Source organism: Microchirus variegatus (assembly GCF_963457635.1).
Source record: "Microchirus variegatus genome assembly, chromosome: 3".
Classification (NCBI taxonomy): Eukaryota; Metazoa; Chordata; class Actinopteri; order Pleuronectiformes; family Soleidae; genus Microchirus; species Microchirus variegatus.
Window position 1 is genome coordinate 10,262,869 of NC_139804.1, and position 21,319 is coordinate 10,284,187.

General features: G+C 38.9%; 1 protein-coding gene across 1 annotated transcript in view; it reads right to left on the reverse strand.

Annotated features, from left to right (window-relative positions):
• The window catches only part of LOC310925416 (tetraspanin-15), a 40,058-nt gene extending 22,198 nt beyond the window's left edge, over positions 1–17,860 (reverse strand). Inside the window, exons 1-4 of the mRNA XM_083887364.1 lie at positions 17,642–17,860; positions 14,412–14,597; positions 10,861–10,935; positions 10,611–10,706 (exon numbers count right to left, since the gene is read on the reverse strand). Coding sequence (XP_083743490.1) covers positions 10,611–10,706; positions 10,861–10,935; positions 14,412–14,597; positions 17,642–17,728 — 444 coding nt within the window. The 5' untranslated portion in view covers positions 17,729–17,860. The remainder of the gene's footprint in view (positions 1–10,610; positions 10,707–10,860; positions 10,936–14,411; positions 14,598–17,641) is intronic.
• Between the last annotated feature and the right edge of the window lie 3,459 nt (positions 17,861–21,319).

The following is a 21,319-nucleotide window of genomic DNA, read 5'->3' on the forward strand; positions in this document are numbered from 1 at the left end:
TTGTGGTGAAGAAGGAGCTGAGCCAAAAGGCAATCTACTTTCCTACCCTCACCTATGGTCATGAACTTTGGGTTATGACTGAAAGAACAAGATCCCGGATTCAAGCGGCTGTAATGAGTTTTCTCCACAGGGAGGAGCTTGGAGTAGAGCCGCTGCTCCTCCACATCGAAAGGAGCCAGCTGAGGTGGCTCGGGCATCTGTATTGGATGCCCCCTGGACACCTCCCTCGGGATAAAATCCAACTGACTAGAAAAAGTAATAAACCTAAATTATATGAATAATAATAATAATACAATTAGTCCTTGTGAGGGTATTTGGGTTAAACAACCTTTTAGGTTGGTCTCAGAAAAATTAAGTTGAGGGGCAAGTTTAAGGGCTGTATCGCCCTCAATATTGAGATTTTCCAAGACCACCCTTGGGAGCATGGGCTACCCAGAATGCTTTGCGTGTTTTGACAGAACAAAGATGGCGGCGAAAGCAGCAAAACGAGTAAGCTACAAATGTAAGTATTTTCTTTGTTAACAGAGATATAAAAATTATGAAAACCATTGTATTATCTTAGTTTAGGATTTTACCATTTTATGGATTACTAACGTCATTGTTGCGTAACATTTATTTTTTATATTACGATCTTTTGTCAATAGCTGGCCGGTGCGGACAAGCGTTCATTTGCTATCGTTTACTTTTCAATAAGCCGTGGTGTGTGTCAGCTGAATATGTCCGTGGTTGTGGTATTTGTATGAGTATGAGGGAACAAGATGGCGCCGCTGTGTGAGGCTGGCCGTCTACCTCTGCTACCACTTCTGTATATTGTCCTGTTTTTGTCGCTTGTATCTCACAAAGTGTCATCACTGCTGGTGTATGATCGCCTGAGTCTTTTAAATATCCGCGATTGTGTGGACAAACTACCGATCCAGGACTTTAATGGTCAGACGAAGCCACCGCCACCGGTTCTGGCGTCTGTACCCTGTTTCCTATGGCGTCTACCTGCTCGGTTGCTACGCAACAGCCGTCGTAGAAGACGGGGAAAGAGAGGTGGAGTACTATGCCGGTTGAGAGCTTACCTGGCTTCATCCTTCACATACAACCCTCGCCGTCCGCCGTCTGATCTCTCCTGGGATTGCGCCGGCTACGATATTCGTGGCTCCGCGATCTACTCCTACCGGTGCCTGCTGCCGGCTATACCGGAGGCCGGGCTTCCAGTTCCATGTCGCCGGCCCGTGAGGATCCGCAGACGGGGATGCGCACCGGAGAATCTCCGCCCGGTAAACCGGGCCTCCCAACTGACGGGTCGGCGTTTGGTTCGTATGGCGTTAATCAACGCCAGATCCGTTGTAAATAAGACTTTCATACTAAATGACTTTTTTACTTCACATTCCTTGGATTTTTTACTGCTGACTGAAACCTGGCTGAAAACGGGTGAAAACAGCGCGTTCTCTGAGCTCCTCCCACCCGGCTGTTCTTTCTTCAGCTCACCGCGAGCTTCGGGCCGAGGAGGGGGTCTTGCTGCTGTGTTCAGGGACAGTTTTAAATGTCGGCTTCTTCCCACAGGTACACACTCCTCTTTTGAACTGCAATTGTTTGTGGTGGAGTTTGAAAGTCCTGTGTTGTGTGCTGTTGTCTATCGCCCTCCAAAATATAATAAGAACTTTATTCATGAGTTTTCTGAGTTTCTGGCAGATATTCTCCCAAAATATGATAAACTTCTGATCTGTGGGGATTTTAATGTCCATGTTTGTTGCACATCTGATCAGTTCGCCACTGACTTCAAAAGCTTGTTGGCAACTTTTAATTTAATTCAATCCGTGGATAAACCAACGCACCATCTTGGGCACACCTTGGACCTTGTTATTTCATCTGGGCTCTCAGTCTCTCTCAAAGAGATATCTGAGACTGCAATCTCAGATCATTTCCCTATTGTGTTTGAACTAATAGCCCCCCAAGCAATTGGTAAACCTCCTGCTCCATCCCATCGGCGGCGCATCATCACCTCCTCCACAGCTGTTGAATTCACTGCTGCCTTCAATGACTCACAGTTTTTTACCTTGAACGGTCTGGCTTCCCCGTTTTGCCCTAATGAGTTCCTTTCCATCTTCCACTCTACCTGCACTCGAATTCTGGACTCTGTTGCCCCTCTTAGGCAAAAATCTGCCAAGCCAAGAACAGATCCCTGGTTGAATGACACTACCCGGGCCGCCAGGCAGCGCTGCAGGCAGGCAGAACGCAGATGGAAGAAGGACAAACTGCATGTGTCTCTGGAAATGTTAAGGACCTGTCTTAGTGACTATCAGAGGGCTGTACGAGAAGCGAAGTCTCAGTACCTCTCTAATATTATTTCTGCCAGCAGTCATTGTCCCAAGGTGTTATTCGACACAATCAATGCTACTGTTAATCCACGCATTTCTGCTGTGACTGATGTCTCAATTGCCGCCTGTGAAAATTTTCTCTGTTCCTTTGTTGACAAAGTTGATTCTGTCAGAAAAAACACCAGTATAGGTGTCTCCACGAGTTTTAATAAGGATTTGCTTGCCTCCCCAACCCATTCTGCTGTGTTAGACCAGTTTGAAGTGGTTTCTCTCTCCTCTCTCGGTAACGTAGTGAAATTTTTGAAACCTACGAATTGCCCATTGGATATTGTCCCTGCCAAAGTACTGCAAATGGCTTTTAACACTGTGGGGCCCAGTCTACTGATTTTTATCAACTCCTGCCTTAGATTAGGAACTGTCCCAGTTGCTTTTAAACATGCTGTGGTCAGGCCTCTTCTTAAAAAGCCTAATCTTGACCCCTCAGTTTTATCTAATTTTAGACCTGTTTCCCATTTGCCCTTTCTCTCCAAGGTTTTAGAAAAAGTTGTTTTTATACAATTACAGTCCTTTTTGGAAGACAACGCTATTCTGGAGAAATTTCAATCTGGTTTTAGGTCTCGTCACAGTACTGAGTCTGCACTGTTAAAAGTGCACAATGATATTGCGCTGTCTGTGGATGCCAAGAGCCCTGTTGTCTTAGTGCTACTTGATCTCACAGCAGCCTTTGACACGGTGGACCACTCAGTCCTCCTGTCACGTTTAAATAATTACGTTGGCATCCATGGCACTGCACTAAGGTGGTTCACATCGTACCTGTCCTGCAGGACCTTCTCTGTTATGGTTGGTGATCTGTCTTCTTCCAGTGCTCCTCTCTCCTGTGGAGTCCCACAAGGTTCTATTCTTGGCCCCATACTCTTTTCATTATATATGTTGCCACTTGGGTCAATTATAGCCAGGCACAACCTATCTTTTCATTGCTATGCAGATGATCTACAAATCTACCTGCCAGTGAAGCCTAACAGCAACAGCGCACAATCCTCCTTGTCTAGCTGTCTTGCTGACATTAAGCAGTGGTTGGCCCAAAACTTTCTTAATTTAAACAACGAGAAAACGGAATGTATTGTGTTCGGGGATACTGTGATGGATGGCTTTGGCTCCTTGTCCTCAAAACTCAGTCCGAACATCAGGAATCTGGGAGTGACCTTTGACAGTCATCTGAGGTTTGATAAACAAATTAGTAACGTTGTCAGGACTAGTTTTTTCCAGTTGCGTCTGCTGGCCAAAGTTAAAGCGTTTTTAAGCCGTCACGACCTTGAGAAAGCCATACATGCGCTAATCAGTTCCAGATTAGACTACTGCAATGCACTGTATATTGGCATTTCCCAGACTTCTCTCAGTCGCCTTCAACTTGTTCAAAACGCTGCTGCCCGTCTTTTAACCAACACTAATAGAAGAGAGCACATCACCCCTGTTCTACACTCTCTCCATTGGCTTCCAGTCTCTTTTAGAATCGATTTTAAACTTTTAATGTTTGCCTTTAAAGCTCTTCATGATCTTGCCCCATCTTATTTATCTGAGCTTTTAACTGTTCGTGATCCGGGTAGAGCTCTGAGGTCAAACTACCAAATGTTGCTGGAAGTGCCCAGGTCAAAATATAAACACTGGGGTGATCGAGCCTTTGCTGTTGCTGCTCCCAGGCTCTGGAATAAACTCCCTGTTGAGATGCGTCTTATCTCTGACCTGGGCCTCTTCAAATCAAGGCTAAAAACCTATTTATTTAGGATGGCTTTTAATACCGAGTAGTATGGTGACACTTTTTATCTTTTGTCTTCTTATCTTTTATCTGATTCTATCTTATTTTATTTTGCACTATTTTATTGTTTTTATTGTTTTTAATTACTTTTATGTGTTTCCTCTTTATTTATTTATTTCTTGTAAAGCACTTTGGATCACCGAAAGGATTGTTGTAAAGGGCTGTATAAATAAAGTACATTTACATTTACATTTACATGATCTTATAACTAACTCACAGGTTATTACGGTATCATTTATTTATTTATTTTCTACAACAACCCGTATTTGCAGTCTATTCTACATACCTGAATCGGTTCCATCAGTATTACCACACATCTGAAGCGTTTTGTTTTTGTTCATCTCTTTTGGACATCTCTCCGTTTGGCTGCGGACATCCTCAGAAAGATGCCTACAGCCCACGCAAAAGACATAACCCTAGCTGCAGACGGCATTGTCACTGTTTTGTTTGTGTTGACACACGTCGCGTTTGTATGCGTCAACGGTAATAGTCGAGTACGGATGACACCAATGTGTTCTTCTTTTTCGGAATTGACAGACTGGATGCAGCTTTCGCGTTATTCTGCCCCCCACAGTCAGAAGATGTATCTGCATTTAAGGGGTGTCCCATTTCTAAGTGACAAAATAACCCTCAACACTTGGTTTTGAGAACCAATTAAGATTAAGGGTTTTGGGAGTTTGAGGGTTAAGATAGGAATTGGAATTGGCTCTTACTGGAGGATGACATCTGCTTATACCTCATCTATTTATTATCTCAATAACACATCATATCATTATTTTCCACTCCCTGTATGCAAAAGGTAAATATAGGCTCTTTCCAAAAAGTAATCAATTAATTCCTGATTTCTGGTTAGCCCAAATATTATTTTACATAAATTTGTTTATTGGAGCACATCACAGTGAAACCATAAATCTGTGATATATGTGACCATATATATATATATATATATATATATATATTTTTTTTTTTTTTTAACACAACAGCACAACAATACAAAACACATGCATGACTTAAAACCAGGAAGAGCAGTAGACATTGAAAAAAGAACAAAAATCTAGGCAAAACGTTGATTTTTATAATTTGTATTCTGCCAGCTAATGACATTGGTAGACTGTACCATCTCTGTAAGTCAGCTTTCACTTTAGACATTAGTTTGGTAATATTGTTTTTATGTAACCCTTGAAATTAATCAGTAATGTTAATCCATAGATACTGGAAATTTTCTGGTGAAATAGTGAAAGGAACTTGTCCCTGTGTGAGTGATATGGCTTGACCATTTATTGGGAAACACATTGTTTTTTGGAAATTGATTTTGTAGCCTGAATATTTACCAAATTCCTCTAGTACCTGTATGATTTTATTAGCACAGTTGACAGGATCTGTTATATAAATGAGTAGATCATCAGCATAGAGAGAGACACAATGCTCAATATTTTCCCGGCTAATACCCTGCAGATGTGTTTTTCTCAGCAGAAGTGCTAACGGTTCGAATACAAGGGCAAACAGTAAAGGTGACAGTGGACACCCTTGGCGGGTTCCGCGGGACATGGGAAAGTATGTTGAGTATTGTCTATTTGCTTTAACACGGGCAAGGGGTGAAGAATAAAGCAGGTACATCCATGTTATAAATGTCTCTCCAAACCCAAACTTTTCCAGCACTTTAAACAGGTATTCCCATTCCACCCCGTGAAAGGCTTTTTCTGCATCCAATGAAAGCACTACTTCAGGCTTCTTAGCATTGGATGGGGAAGAGATAATGTTTAATAACCGTCTTATATTTGATGAAAGCTGACGACCTCTAATGAAGCCAGTTTAGTCCTCAGACATTATTGAAGGAAGAGAGGTTTCCAATCTTCGCGCCAATGTTTTTGCTAGTATTTTAACATCAACATTTAGCAGTGATATAGGTTGATGGGAACTGCATTCAGTAGGATTCTTATCTTTTTTAAGGATAACTGAGATAGATGCCTCTGTCAGAGTTTTTGGCAATGTTCCTATAGACAGGGAATGGTTAAACATATCTAGTAATAAAGGAGCAAAACTAATGGAGAATTTTTTATAGAACTCAGACGGCTGCCCGTCAGGTCCTGGTGCCTGGTGATAACTGTGTTACGATATCAATAGTTTGTGTATCTATGCTGTCCAAATACATGTCCAAGTTTGAATCTGTAGGAGGGGGTTCTGAAGTATAAAGTTTGGAATAGTATGCTTTAAAGACTGCATTAATATTCACTGGACACGTTGTTGGACTGCTCGACTGATCATTAATGTGAGCTTTGTGTCGTGATGCCACTTGGTGTTTGAGCTGGAGGGACAGCAGTCAGCTTGCCTTGTCTCCATATTCATACAGCATACATTTAGATCTCAGTATACTTTTTTCTGCATTCCCTGTATGCAGGGAATTGAAACTGAGTTTGGAGGTTAACTTTTTCTAGGTACAATTCTGGTGTAGGAGTTATTGCATATTGTTTATCGATTTCAGATATTTTATCAGTTATTTCTAGGGCTGCAAAAACGAATCGATAAAATCGATTACTAAAAGCGTCGGCAACGAATTTAATTATCGATTCGTTGAGTGGCGCGATTAATACGTCACTCCTAGGCGCGGAACTGTTTACGGATGCCGACTGTTTCATGCCGGTTGATGCACGCCCACAGCAAGCCTTGTGTGCGCGCGAATAGTCGAGCGTATAAGCGGTGCGGTAAAGTTTTAGAGTGAGCGACAACTTATATTTTAGACTTGAAACATGGCGGAGGCGGAGAAAACCGTTCCGCCGAAATCTTCTAAAATGTGGGAACACTTTACCATTCATGAACCTAAAAAGTGTGTTAGCTGCAATCTTTGCAAGAGCGAAATGGCGTGGCACGGGAGAACCACGGTGATTAACCAGCACCTAAAAAGAAAACACTTCGGAGTCCTCTGTGACAAGGAAGGGAGTAAGGAAGTAAGGACATGTAGCATTAGTCTCTCATGTTTCCCGTATAGTGGGTTAATTTATTCATTATTCAGCTTTACAAACATGAACAGTTTATTAAACTAACGAAAGCTGGTTAAAGTTTGTGTGTGTGTGTGGGGGGGGGGGGGGGTGTGGGGGTGTGTGTGTATAAGCACTTACAGCTTAGGCTGTCAGACAGGGTCAAAATCAACATATTAAATATACTTAAATTAGTATAAAAAAAAATACATGTTTACTTTAACCTGTAAATGTATGTATATCATACATTGTATGTTTTCTTGTGTTATTCTAGTTAGTTTTGATTTTTTTTTAATCATTTAATATTACTTTTGATTACTCAGAGACATTGGAGTAATAACCAGTTGTTTTTACACTTTAGTCTGCACTGTGAATTTGAAATGTTCCGTTTTTGAATAAAGATGTGGCAATTACAAATGTTTCTTTTTTTTTAACCGATTCATCGATTAATCGAAAAAATAATTGACCGATTAATCGATTATTAAAATAATCGTTAGTTGCAGCCCTAGTTATTTCACTTTGAGTCTTCCTGCGCTGTTTATTAGAGTAAGAGGAATATGAAATTATATGCCCTCTGATGGTAGCTTTTAGAGTTTCCCAAAGTAATGAAGAATTAATTTCTTCAGAGTAGTTAAAACACAAAAAGTTTTCAATAGCCTGTGTTACAGTAGAGCAGAAAAAAATATTGGACAGCAGTGATGTATTGAGTCTCCATTGTGGGGTTCCAATTGAAGAGGAGTCAAATCTACTACTACTAATACAACTATTGCTGAATATTCAATTCAACAAAAATAATCTATCCTTGAGTAGGCATGATGTACATGTGAGTAGAATGAATAGGCTCTGGTATCGTTATGCAAGACTCTCCAGGGATCACAGCTTCCATAATCCTCCAAGAATTACTGTAATGTTTTTGCCATTTTTGATAGATTGGTCCCGCTAGGGCTTGAGCGATCCAGCTGAGTATTCATTACACAATTCAGATCTCCTCCCAAAATTAAATGATGCGTATTCATATTTGCAATATTGGATGAGAGCTTAGCCATGAATTAAGCATCAACAATGTTGGGAGCATACACAGGCAACATAAATACTAATGTAACAGGCAACATACATACTAATGTAACAGGCAAGTGGAATAATCTGCCTGAAACAATGATGAAGCGCCCACCACTATCAAGCACTATACTCTCTGATATAAACTGGATTTTTTTAGAAATTAAGATGGCAGCCCCTCTGGTTTTTGAATCAAATGTATCATTTATCTCGAGATGGGTCTCCTGAAGAAAGATAATGTCAGCCCTAAATAGTTTAATATGTTGAAACACTTTTGCCCTCTTTACAGGTCCATTTAATCCTCTCACATTCCATGAAATTAATTTCACTTGTAGCTTATCCCTCCCACAATGACTATTTATTTATTCATGTAGATATATCAATGTATGACATAAATAAATAATAATATTTTTTTTTTTTTTAAAGATTAACAAATAAAGCCAGTAAGAACCAGTTGTACATATAATAACAGATGACGTTTGTTTCCAAAGGTGACCAACATACTCCCCCCCCAGGAAAACATACAGAAAAAGAATAAACCCAGCAGCATTAGAACAGTCTGCTGGAGTTTTTTTTAAAGCCTATGCTCGTCCTTCCTTGGAAGCGAGCCGCAGGTCTACACAACAGTTCCACTCCTAGAAATGCGGTAGAAACTATCCCTAAACTATCCCCTAACATAAGGGATGTGCTCCCGTTACTGAACACAATCACTACAAGTGCAAGTTTTTTTTTTACGTTTGCCCTATTAAACAGAACCACAATCAGTATAACTTGGTTATATTAATGTTCGCATATTTCAACCATTTCGGATGTGACACGCCTTTAGTCTTGAGCTCCATCAGTGTTGGCTGGAAAGTTCCCTATTATCCGATCGTAGTATCTTTCTGCAGCTTCAGGAGTGTCGAAAATATGTCTGTCCCCATTGACAGTGATGCACAAACGAGCAGGATGACAGAGGGAGAATGTAATTCCAGCGGTGTAAAGTTTAGCCTTAATGTCCTTGAATGTTGGCCAGGCTTGCACTGCAAGCTTGGGAGATGTCGGGAACACATCATTTCCAATAACTGTTTGGAGAAGCTCCGAAATGAATTCCAACTGCGAGCCTCCCTCCAGACATCATTGGCTCCCTTCGGTTAAGCCAATGATTCTTAACTTTTGTCGTCTGGAACGATTCTCAAGATCCTCTGCTTTGAATGCAAGTGCAGCATTAGCTTTCTCCAGCCGAACAATCCTTGTTGTTAGCTCAGCTAGCTCATCACTATGAGTGGTGAGTGTATTTTCAATTGTGGTTATCTTTTTGTTGTGAGAGTCCAAAGCCACGTTGATAGTATCGAGAGACGCCCGTAAAAGTGCAAGAGAGGTCTCTAAAGATGTCGTGAGAAACTCTGAGTTCTGCGGCCAGGCGTACTTTGTGTTTGTCAAGTTCCTGCACCAGGCTAGCAACTGTTAGCGACTCCGCCACCTTAGCCACTGCCGATGTTTGAGTTGAAGCAGAAGCTTTCTTTTCTCGCTGTTGTCTCGACATTATTCCAACTGAATCGGTCCAAAATGTTTGCAGATTTACTTTGTTAACTAACAAATCCGGTCTAATAGGGTAAACGTCAAAATGGTGCACGTAAATTATGAAATATTAGGAGAGCAGTCCCAAAGCGTGACCGACTTCCTACATTGCAAAACCGGAAGCCCTGCCCAAATATTTAAAGCTCCCATAAAACGGAAGTACCAATTAAACAATTAATTTTTTTTGGTGTGTATCTGCGCCACTACCTCGTTTATGAAGCCCTGAAGGTTCCAAACAAACGATTCAGCCACTGGGGAGAACGCTGTGTTGTATTGTAATCTTGGGCTCAGCGAGATCTCTGGAAAAAATCTGTTCCAGTCACGTAAACAATATTTCTCCTGAACAGCAGATCCCTCCTACTCCGGGCACTAGTCCGGGCACATCCAGTTGCGTGCAGAAGAAGAAGAATGTCCGTTGTGGAGGTGTTTCACGAGCGACAGTGTCTTCTGACGATGTTTCCGACTCCGGGTCAAAGGCGTAAAAGGGGCGTGTGCGGGGAGTCGTGACGAAGCTATTTTTAAACATTGTTAAAACAATGTTTTGAGAATGAGTAGCAGTGCATCCACCATTCCAGAGGGGGAGCTGCACTTCTGAGAGCTGGTGTGCTAATTACGTCACTTCCAGGTATTGGCCAATCACAAGACAGTTGGGAAGGCTCTAAGCTGGCCAATCAGAACACATTCTGTCTTCTGGGGGTGAGATTTCAGTCTGAAACAGCACGACTGACGAGAGCTTCAGTGAGGAGTGATTTCTGTCGGCTCATTTACAGCAACTAGTAGGTTTTTGACCATAAAAACATTTATGTATGTAAGTAGACCTCCATAACTCACATATATGTGCAATAGGACCACTCTATGTGAGCTTTAAGATAAAATTTCCATAGAAAATATACAAAATACCTTTTGTTGCACATAGTCCAAGATGTTTTTGAAGTCAAGATCATCATAGTAGTGTTTAATTCCTTCCCGTATGCTGCTCTGAAACAAGGCGACGGTCTGAACACATCAGCAAAACAAAGAGGAAAAGTGGTTAGGAGAACATACAAGAAAGAACACAGACGTGGCCTGACTGTATGACCGCACGGTATCATTAGAGGTAATATACAGGAAAGCGCAGGCCCTTTGAACAAGCGACTCAAAGGCGCTTTACCTTCTTTTCAAAGATGAGAGCCAATGTGAGAGCGATGGCCTGCAGAACCAGCAAGACACAGAGAACACAGAGGAACTGTAGAAAGAGAAGACAAAGAGTCTTAAGAGAGCATTCTCGCAGAATGTTATTAGAACAAGAGCACCAACACAAACACACACTGAGGACATTACCTAAATAAGTCTAAAGATGTCAAAGCTAATTCTAAATTCTCCTTTCGTGGGTCTTTTTGTGGGGTTTTGGTGACTGGTCCAAAGAGGCAGGATACATCCGGTCAATCACAGGGGCAACTCCAACAGACAACCAATCAAATGCACACCTACAGACAAGGGCTGGGTTCAAAAACTTGGATTTTCTACATTTCTTCATTCATTTTTATCTTCATTGAATCTTTCAATAAACGATTCAAAACTCCATAAATCAATCTTTTAAAATACACCGTTTCCTGTTTCCTGGGATGCACAGACACCATTTTTTTATGACTGAGTGATTACTAAAAACTGCATACTTGCTGATACTGAATACTTAATAATACCAGAGGCGGGACCAAGTCTGTTTGGCAAGTCCCAAGTAAGTCCCAAGTCTTAGCGGTCAAGTCCAAGTCAAGTCCCAAGTAAAGACAGAGAAGGGCAAGTCGAGCCCGAGTCCAGGTAACACCAAAGCCAAGTCGAGTCCAAGTCCCAAGCTTTTTCGAGTACTGAACAAGTCATCATGTACAATCCCTGGCAAAAATTATGGAATCACCAGTCTTGGAGGATGTTCATTCAGTTGTTTAATTTCATAAAGAAAAAGCAGACCACATGACCTGACACGAAACTAAAGTCATTTCAAATGAAAACATTCTGGCTTTAAGAGACACTAAAATAATCAAGTAAAAAACTTGTGGTAGTCAGTAACAGTTACTTTTTTAGACCAAGCAGAGGGAAAAAATTATGGAATCACCCTATAAATTTTCTTTCCCAATAACGAACATCTGCATCAGATCAGATCTGCACGTTTGTCAGTTAAAAAAGGAGTGATCACACCTTGGAGAGCTGTTGCAAGTGGATTGACATGAATCATGGCTCCAACACGAGATATGTCAATTGAAAAAAAGCACACAGACTGAACTAATATAGATAGCCGTCATTGACCGTTTTTTTTTCTTTTTTCATATTCTGCTTGATGTGTGTATCCACGGTGTGGATTATTTTTTCACCTTTTTTGGACTGAATATTAATTAAAAATGAATTAGAATTAAATACAATTGAATATTTATTATCATTTAAAAAATTTAAGTGACCGGTAAAAATAGCTTATGACAGGATTTTTATGACCCTGTCAGTCAAAATGACAGACAACAAAAAAGTCTAGCGCAACCTCTGGTTCATATGTATAAAACACATAAACAGTGAGAGAAATCATGGGCGTGAGTCTATATATTTAATGAAATGTAAATGTACTTTTAATCTCAGAAATCTGCGACTTTATTTTCTCATACATTTGACACTTTTAATCTCGTAAAATCTGCGACTCCGAGCTGTCACTCAAAATTCAGCAGAGAGCTTCCTATAAGGACCGCCTACTCTAAGCATTGTTTTCTTGTCGATTCGCTCGGCGTGCACAAGTTACAAATCCTTTTGCTCCACTTATACCACCTAGTGAGGTGAAAAAGTATCCGTCTGGAAAACAACAGCTGAAACTGCAGATTCGAGCACTTGTATCTATTGACTTGTAGTTGTACAAGAAAATGTTCATTGATCTATAGAATTTTATTAATGAGAAATTATTTCACAGATGCAGAACTTCTGATGCATTAGTTCACATTTGGGTTTACAAATGTACAAATGTTGTGCATGTTCTCAGATTATGAAACACGGAACTGCACCGCAACGATTGGAGCAAAAGTGTTGAGTGCATGACTGTTGGAATTTGTGATGCACAGGATAGGATTTGTGTACCTGCAACAAGGATCTGTGTACCTGTAGCCCTATTTTGTGTTAACAAGTTATACAAAAATATTTACAACTTCAACTTTACGGTTACACATTTGTGACTTTAGTGTGCGCATGTGAAATCTGCAGTTAAATGTGCTCGTGACTTTTGCACCAAATATACCTTCATACTAACTGGTCTTGTTTGTAATGGAACGCCACATTTTTAGTAAAAGTAACATAATTGAATTAGACTGAAAAGACCTACACGTATTGGTTATTACTTATTAATTTGGGAGATGATCCTTTGCTGTGCGTCCCGTCTATATTCTAGCAGAGCACAGGTTACAGTCGGCTATACTTTTCTCAACATTGCTTATCTAAAAGTATTTCAAACGTGTTGACACTGCAACATATCCTTTTATTGCTGCACACCTGCTTAGTGACAGAGTCTGTGTCAGACGGATTCGTTGAACAAATTTTTTGAACTAAACTTTTTAATTTACCCATTCTAATGATTCGGTACAGCTTTGCCCGTCACTAGTTTGTGGGTTTCTGTCACGTATAAAACAATGTCGACAACCATCGTTAAAGTAATGGAACACAGCATGACTGATACCAACCGAGTAGAGTCCAGTTGAGCCAAGTAATTCTAGAACTGTATAATGGAAATGCCATAATGTAACCACAACACATTTCAAAAGTTCCTCGACACCTAATATTTCAACTTAATACTTTTAGCAGAGGCTGAATATTAGAGCTATTAAAGAATTAAAGAATTTATTTGTAAATTATGGTGGAACGGTATCTGGTCACCCGAAAACAAGTAAGATCTCTGGCTCTCACAGACCTGTAAGTACTTCTTTAAGAAGCTCTTTTGTCCTCCACAGCGCAGAAATCTGTCTGCACCAGATGAGGGGGCACTACCACTTTTTTATTTATGTTAATTATTTTACTTTTAAATGTGACCAGCATTGCATGGCTTGTTTTAAGATTCATTGGCATTTACTTAATTAGGATTTAACTTAAGTGAAAACAATTGAACAATTGAGAAGTCAGTGGATTCAAGAAGAAAGTTGCATTTCAGTGGACATTTTATTCACTGACATAAAAAGCACACATTATATGGTGGTAAGGTAAGTATAAAAGGTAAAAAAAACTGAATAAAAAAATTAAAATGGAAAAAACGGAATTCTAAAAAATTTAAACGGAAAAAACGGAATTTGGAAAAAAATAAAACGGATTTCATAGGGTTCTAGAAGACCTACATGAAACGTTTGACCTCTGTCATTGCCAACAAAGGTTGTATTACAAAGTATTGAGATGAACTTTTGTTATTGACCAAATACTTTTTTTCCACCACAATTTACAAATACATTCTTTAAAAATCATACAATGTGATTTTCAGGAATTTTTTTTCACATTCCATCTCTCACAGTTGAAGTGTACATGATGAAAATTACAGACCTCCGTCATCACTTTAAGTGGGAAAACTTGCACAATCGGTGGCTGACTAAATACTTTTTTGCCCCACTGTATACCTAATAAACTGCACACTAAAGTAGAGCGTATACTAAAGTATATCAACAAATCTGTATAACCAGCAGTCACCCTGATCCCCTCTGCCTCTTCCAAACCTACCATGTGTAGTAGGGTCTTGTTGTCCCTCAAGGATCCCACCATGCCCACCACAGACACAGTGAACATCACCAGGCCCAGCAGGATGAGCACCACAGCAGGAGCCAGGAAAAGGCCCTCCAGGGTTCGGTTCTTCTGCCTTTCCACCTCAGCATACACCCCCACACACAGCACACAAAGACCCATCAGCTGGAGAGAGAGAGTGGATGGTTTGTCAATATAGCGCTTGCCAATCCTTAGTATGGAAAACAAATAATGATGCATTTAGATATAAATATTTGTATTATTGTGAAGAGACTGTGAGACATTAGGGTGTTAACCAAAGCATTGTGCAGTTTAATAAACATTATATAGAATATTGGTTTATACCACTTTACTGTTTACTCAACCCTTTGCTAGCTATTTAATTGAATTATGAATAAAAGGTAGCAGAATGGGTAGTTTTCTGACAAGAAGGTTGACAGTTTGATCTCTGGCTCATCTAGTGTGCATGTCTAATCTTGTTTACACTCACACAAGGAATCATGACACAAACATCCAGAGACGGGGTAAACCCTATGGTCAGCCATAGAGGCAATTATGGTCAGCATACAACGCACATCAACATGCTCCAAACAGCTAGGTGGTATACAAGGAAACTGTCTCCACTAAAGGGAAGTCAAATAATTTAGGCAATATGGAAAAAAATCTTATCAGGATACATGTTTTTAGATCATTCACTGTTAGGAGGTGGGTCAAAATATTGATTTGGTGATATATCGCCATCCTTCCTCATGCATAGTTATAATAGTTACCTAGCTGAATAAGAGGGAGTTTACAGCAGGATAATGGTGGACAAAGCTAGGTTAGAAGATACTCCAGCCACATTCAATGAGACATTGGTTTATTTCTTTGGCTTTTTAATGTTAAATGAAGGATACTTTTGTTTATTAAAACAATAAAATTGTCTATGAATATGGTCAAATTCTACTGTAACACAAATAATAGGGCAGAAAATTAAACGTGATATTGAGTGACATAGATAGATAGATAGATAGATAGATAGATAGATAGATAGATAGATAGATAGATAGATAGATAGATAGATAGATAGATAGTCTTGCTTAAAATTACAATTTTCCCATAAAAGTATGAAACTGAATACAATAAGTAAACTCTGCCATTCCAGTGTTGCGTTCTTTACCATTTAAACAAACTCATCTTTAAGATAAATACAAGAGACAATCATTTTTCCCTTAGGGAGCCTTCCGCAACAACTTCCCCCACCATCAGTGTTGCCCTCGTACTCTTTTTTTCTAATTATTAAAAACCTTGTTTATAATACAATATATTATATTTCAAAAATGCATTCAATATAATGGATAAATAAATAAGGATGACACCTTGTCTAATGTCACAATATATATATTATATATAATATATTTATATTATAACATATCGCCCAGCCCTAAGATAGTGTCTGCCAATGCAATGTTGTTACAATACAAAAGATACAGTGAACTATTTTCCTCCAAACTTTTCTTTTTGCAAATTTGAGTTAGTTTTACACTCCTCACATATCAAAAAAGTAACATTAAAGCTATAGAAGAGTCTCACCCAGTGACAACATTTTCAATTTTCCCATGAAACTGCTCAAAAACCTTTTTTTTTTGGCATTAATATAACTATTGATGCTGTTTACAATTGTCTAACTCAACCATTACATATTATTGTTGTTGCCTCTGTCTTGTAATAAAACAATCATGCATTATTATTATAATTATTATTATTATTATCATTATTATTATTATTATTATTATTATTATTAACAATAATAATAATAATAATATTAATAATAGTAATAATATTTCCTGAGATGGCAAATGGCAAAACTGTAGTGTAGCGCTTTGAGCAGTCATCATGACAACCAGAAAAAAAATACAGATCAATGACCTTCAACTTCCATGTATAAGAGAAAAAGATTGTTCGATATAGACTTCAGAGAAGATTAAGTAACACACATTAAAAAGAAATGCAAGAAAAATACCATTCCTACTTAAACTGGATCCAAAACCTGTACAAAAGCACTCAGGGAATGCAAACCTCTGTCAAAATCTAATCATTTCTTTATTGGGCCATATCCTACATTGCCAGAGAATTTAATCAAAATCCGTATCAACTTTAAGTTGAAGCTGCTCACAAAGAGACAAAAACAAAACCTGCATTGAATATGTAACTAACCAAACTAATTCCAGGCCATCTGAACCGTCAACTGTCTATAATGTCAACCAAACAAAAAAAATTTACAATTTAATTTAGTCTAATTTATTGAGCTGCCAAAGTGCCTATTGGTACACATAAATAAATGAATAACTTAATTATTAATAATAATAACTTTGAGTAATGAGTCATTAAATGTATTTCATTGCATTTAATTAATTAAATTATCTGAATAAATTCATTGAATCACCATTAAAGGAGCAATTTAGCGGGCTTCGCATTTTCTGTCGGCCAGTCTATAAATCACAGCCATCATCCCTTTAACTGGATCCAACGCCCTGCACCACCACCGTGCTTATTGTTAGACTGACATCGCAGTGTATTGTCTCAGAATGCGATTCTGTTATTAGATTGGCCACAATTATTGTGTCATGATCAAAGCGAATATTTTCAGAATCGGTAGTGTCCGGGTTGGTTGTGTTTCGCTTGTCAGCTTACCAGTCAGGAGCTAGCTAGCATTTGGAGAATTCCACACCAAATCACATTTAAGATGTTGCAAACAAATGATCACGTTGCGAGAAAATAACACACACAAGTTGTAATCGTGACATATGACTTGTTTATAAACAATTACAGCCTTGTGGTATATACGGGATGTGTTATAGCTATTGTGATTATTCATTTGAATAAAAACAGAGATCCATGTCGTCCCACATTATAATGTGTTGAGGTGGAAGTTCGCTGGAGTTCGAGGCAAGTCAGTGTATACATCTTTACATTGTACTCAAACGCCACAATTTGCGGGTTGGAATTATATGCCGAATTGTGCGGTGAGTCGTGCAGATTCCATATATTCCTGCACTTGTTTGTTACGATATGTCAGTTTAGCTAAGGCAAGTAGGACATTTAAACGTACATGTTTTTTGAATGGAGTTTGGGGAACTGTCATGTCGGTGCTTTTGGGTGGTGACACCGATTACAGATGTACTAGGACACACACAGCGCTAATGTCCACGTATGGACCAGGAACTCACCGAGAAGACCATTGAGTAGACGTTCAGGGAGAATTTGATGAAGTAGTAGAAGTGGTTTGTTTTTCTTAATTCAGAGTAGGGCGGCATGGTGTCAATGAATCTAGCTAGCTAGCTAGCTAGCTATATATTCCGTTTGGTTAAGGCGAAATTAAAACAATGTAGAGGAATAAAAAAAATCTTCATGTAATAAAAAGCGCTTTCAGTAGAGCGAACGAAACGTTAAATATATCCCAGCTCTCATTTCTCACATAGTACTGTGCGTAGCAACGAAACAAAACCACTTCCGTGCTTCTTACGGCACAAACACCGGCCAGAGCACGCTTTGTTTTGACTCCATTCTTAAAGGGGCAGTGCACTCAACCGCAGTTTTAATTGCATTTAGCCGCCACTGACTTCTCTTGTACTATATTAATTAGTTTTAACTGTATATGAATAATATAACACAACATTTCCATTAAAACACCTGTATTAGACTATCATTATTATTATCATACTTTTAAAACCCTAACCCTATTATAACAGGTGGAAACATTTGGTAGAGACTTTTCTTTAAGAGAAAACGGTGTGTCCGGAGCCAGAACCGTTTCCTGTGGGGCCCCCTGTACTGCAGACAGCCACGTCAGACACACAATCCCAAATCAGTCGATCAGTCAGATAATCCACAATCCAGGATGTGAGGTGAGGATCCACACCTGCGTGCTTCCAGCTTGTCCTTCAGAAATGCTGGTATGGTGTTGAAAGCACTGGAGAAATCAAAAAACATGATCCTCACAGTGCTCCCAGACTTCTCCAGGTGAGAAAGAGCTCTGTCCTGCAGGTAGATGACAGCGTCGTCCACCTCGATGCTAGGCTGGTAGGCGAATTGCAGCGGGTCCATCGCTGGTCTCACCACACACTGTAAGAAAAGATACACCATATCTACTCAATAAAAATGAGGCAACAGATTACAAGCAATATTATTAATTAAATTTCACAATGTTTGGTATTGAGTAAATTTTAATTAAATTAGACCCTTAATAGTTACCCATTTAATATGAGTAGATCTGAATAGAAAACAGTACAGAATTAATTAAAATCTAAACAAACATATTGAGTTGATTTGAAAAAGATAATGTGTAAATTGTACTAATAAAAATTTATTTAATTCTACATATTAATGATATATAATTGATTAATAATCAACTACATTTATCTGTGCATTAATTTGAATGTATTCAATCCAATTAATTAAATATAAAAAAAAATATTTCCCAGAAAATACAGAACTAAACAAATACTCAAATAACATGTTTATTAACAATTAACAGCTGTCCTATTCTGTCCTATTTCAAACCAGAAATTTGAATAGGACAGAATACTGACTCCAAACTTTTTTGTAAAAACAAAAATAAATTACATTTTACACAGTGATGATGTATTTCCATGCTTGCGCACCTCACAAAGCTAATAAATTGGATTAATAATGATCTTAAAGAAAAATTCTCCAGAAGTGCATGTACCAAAACTATTTGTATTTAGAACTAACCACAATAGAAATGGCATTGACATTAGTGGGATAAGTGTCCAAATCAGTGCTAACTTACAAACATAGCAGCACTTTCAAATGTGCAAATCGCTAGCTCTGTAGAAGTATGAACATAGCACAACATGTAAACTGCAACAACAGTCTCATTTTCAAGCCAGAAGTTGCTGTGCTGTAGTCTGTAATGCTGCAGAAGATCACCCCTTGTTGTCGCTCTGAATCCAAAGACTTTACACTGCCATCTCATTTGGCTGCACCTAAGGAAAACACAAAGTTTTAGATATGAGAAGTGCTTTTCAGCTTCAAATTTCTGCAGATGATAATCATACCCATGTGAAAACTGAAAGCATTTTATTGAAATGAAATTTCCCCAACACAAATATAAACACCAATGTCAACATAACGTGATTTTAATCTATAATTAATATAATATATTTTCCAGTCTAAAACGTTCATGGACTGAAATTGAAAAATTGAAAATTGAAAAAATCTGTGCCGTGTTAGGCCTCCCCTCCTCCCCCCTGCTAACGTTTAGTGCTGTGGACCGGACATTACAACACTAAAATTAACAGATTTAAGCATGAAAATAAATATAATTGCGGCTCTAAAACGTAACACTGTTGATAAACTTACTTCACGTGTGTTTAGGTAAGTTGCCTTCACATTTGCAAGTTGCAACACAACAGCGAAACAACAGAGAGTACTTACGTTAGCTGCCCGGGAAAACGAGCCCCACACAGGAAGTAAAGCTAACGGAAGTGCGTCAAGTGCCGTCCGAAATATAAGATGCTCTTTCAGCGATAACTCCCAATATATCTCTTTATGTTAATGTGTCTAACCTTAACATTAAACCCAATGTACTTATTTACGTCATTTTATAAAAACATACTGAGGATATATCAACACGCAAGTGACGTAGGAAGCAAGATAGCAACCATGATAGCGGAATGCTAATCCGCATCCTTCAAAACAAGTTTGACTTCAATACATGAATTCTTCCTAAATGTATAATGCAGTGTTCATATTATAGCGCAACAAAATCACACTAGGCCTACTGATGTACATTAACATAAAGCCTTGGCAACAGAAGCCAACTTTATGTTGCTGCTGAGTCTCTTTTTCTGTGATAGCTCATTTTATATTGTAATATAGCCTTCATGCGTTCTTCTTACAAGCCAGGTGATAATAAAATAAGTTCTTACCTTTGAGCAATGTCGAAGTAGATGAACATTCACTGTCTATGCTCCTCAAATGTCTTGTGGCTAAATGATAGCCTGCTGCATTCAAAAAATGCACACTTTGACAGGAAGTGCTTCTCAATTAAAATTTGCCTGATTACATTAATTTGAATTCACTCAATATTCAGTTTTTTTGGGATTAAGCAAACACAATGCTTATATTTTATTTAACTACAATGGGTGGATTTTATTCCAAATATTTTTATTTGAAATGTAATTAAATATTTGCTTCAAAACCAAAAACACAATTATATTGAATATATTTTACCTGATACATTAGTTCAAATCTACATCACCACAGAATCGTTTCTTACAGTGCAGGGTGAAGATGACACAGCAACAGCCGGTCCGGGATCTTCAGCAGGTGGGATGTTAGTACCACCAGTGGTACTGTGCTACTCTCCCCAGTTTCAGGCTCATGTTGAAGATGGTCCCCATAATCCCACACAGCTGTGCCGCACAGGATTTGAGGAGCCTGGAGCTGATGCCATCAGGACCTGCAGCCTTTTTTTGCCTTGATCTTCTCGAGCTCTTTTCTCACCAGGGGCCTCATGTACAAAGACTTGCGTGGATTTCCTACTGAAATTTGGCATACGGCAAAACCCAGAAACTGTCGTACGCAGAAATAAATTCAGATGTATCAAAGTGTGCGTACGCATGGATCCAAGAACGTTTCCTTTGTACATCCCAAATCAACGTGGAATTGAGCAGAGGTGCCAAACTCCTCCCTGTCTAAGCAAGAGATTCTAGTGAATGAATGAAAACGCGCATGGAGATTTGTTTGGTACCCTGTCAACAGGGATAAATATGACAAAAAGACGTGAGGTGTGTGAGTCTGTAAATGCCGTAGGAGCCGTGCAGCACACACACACACACACACACACACAGAGAGAGAGAGAGATTAAAAAGAAATGGTCA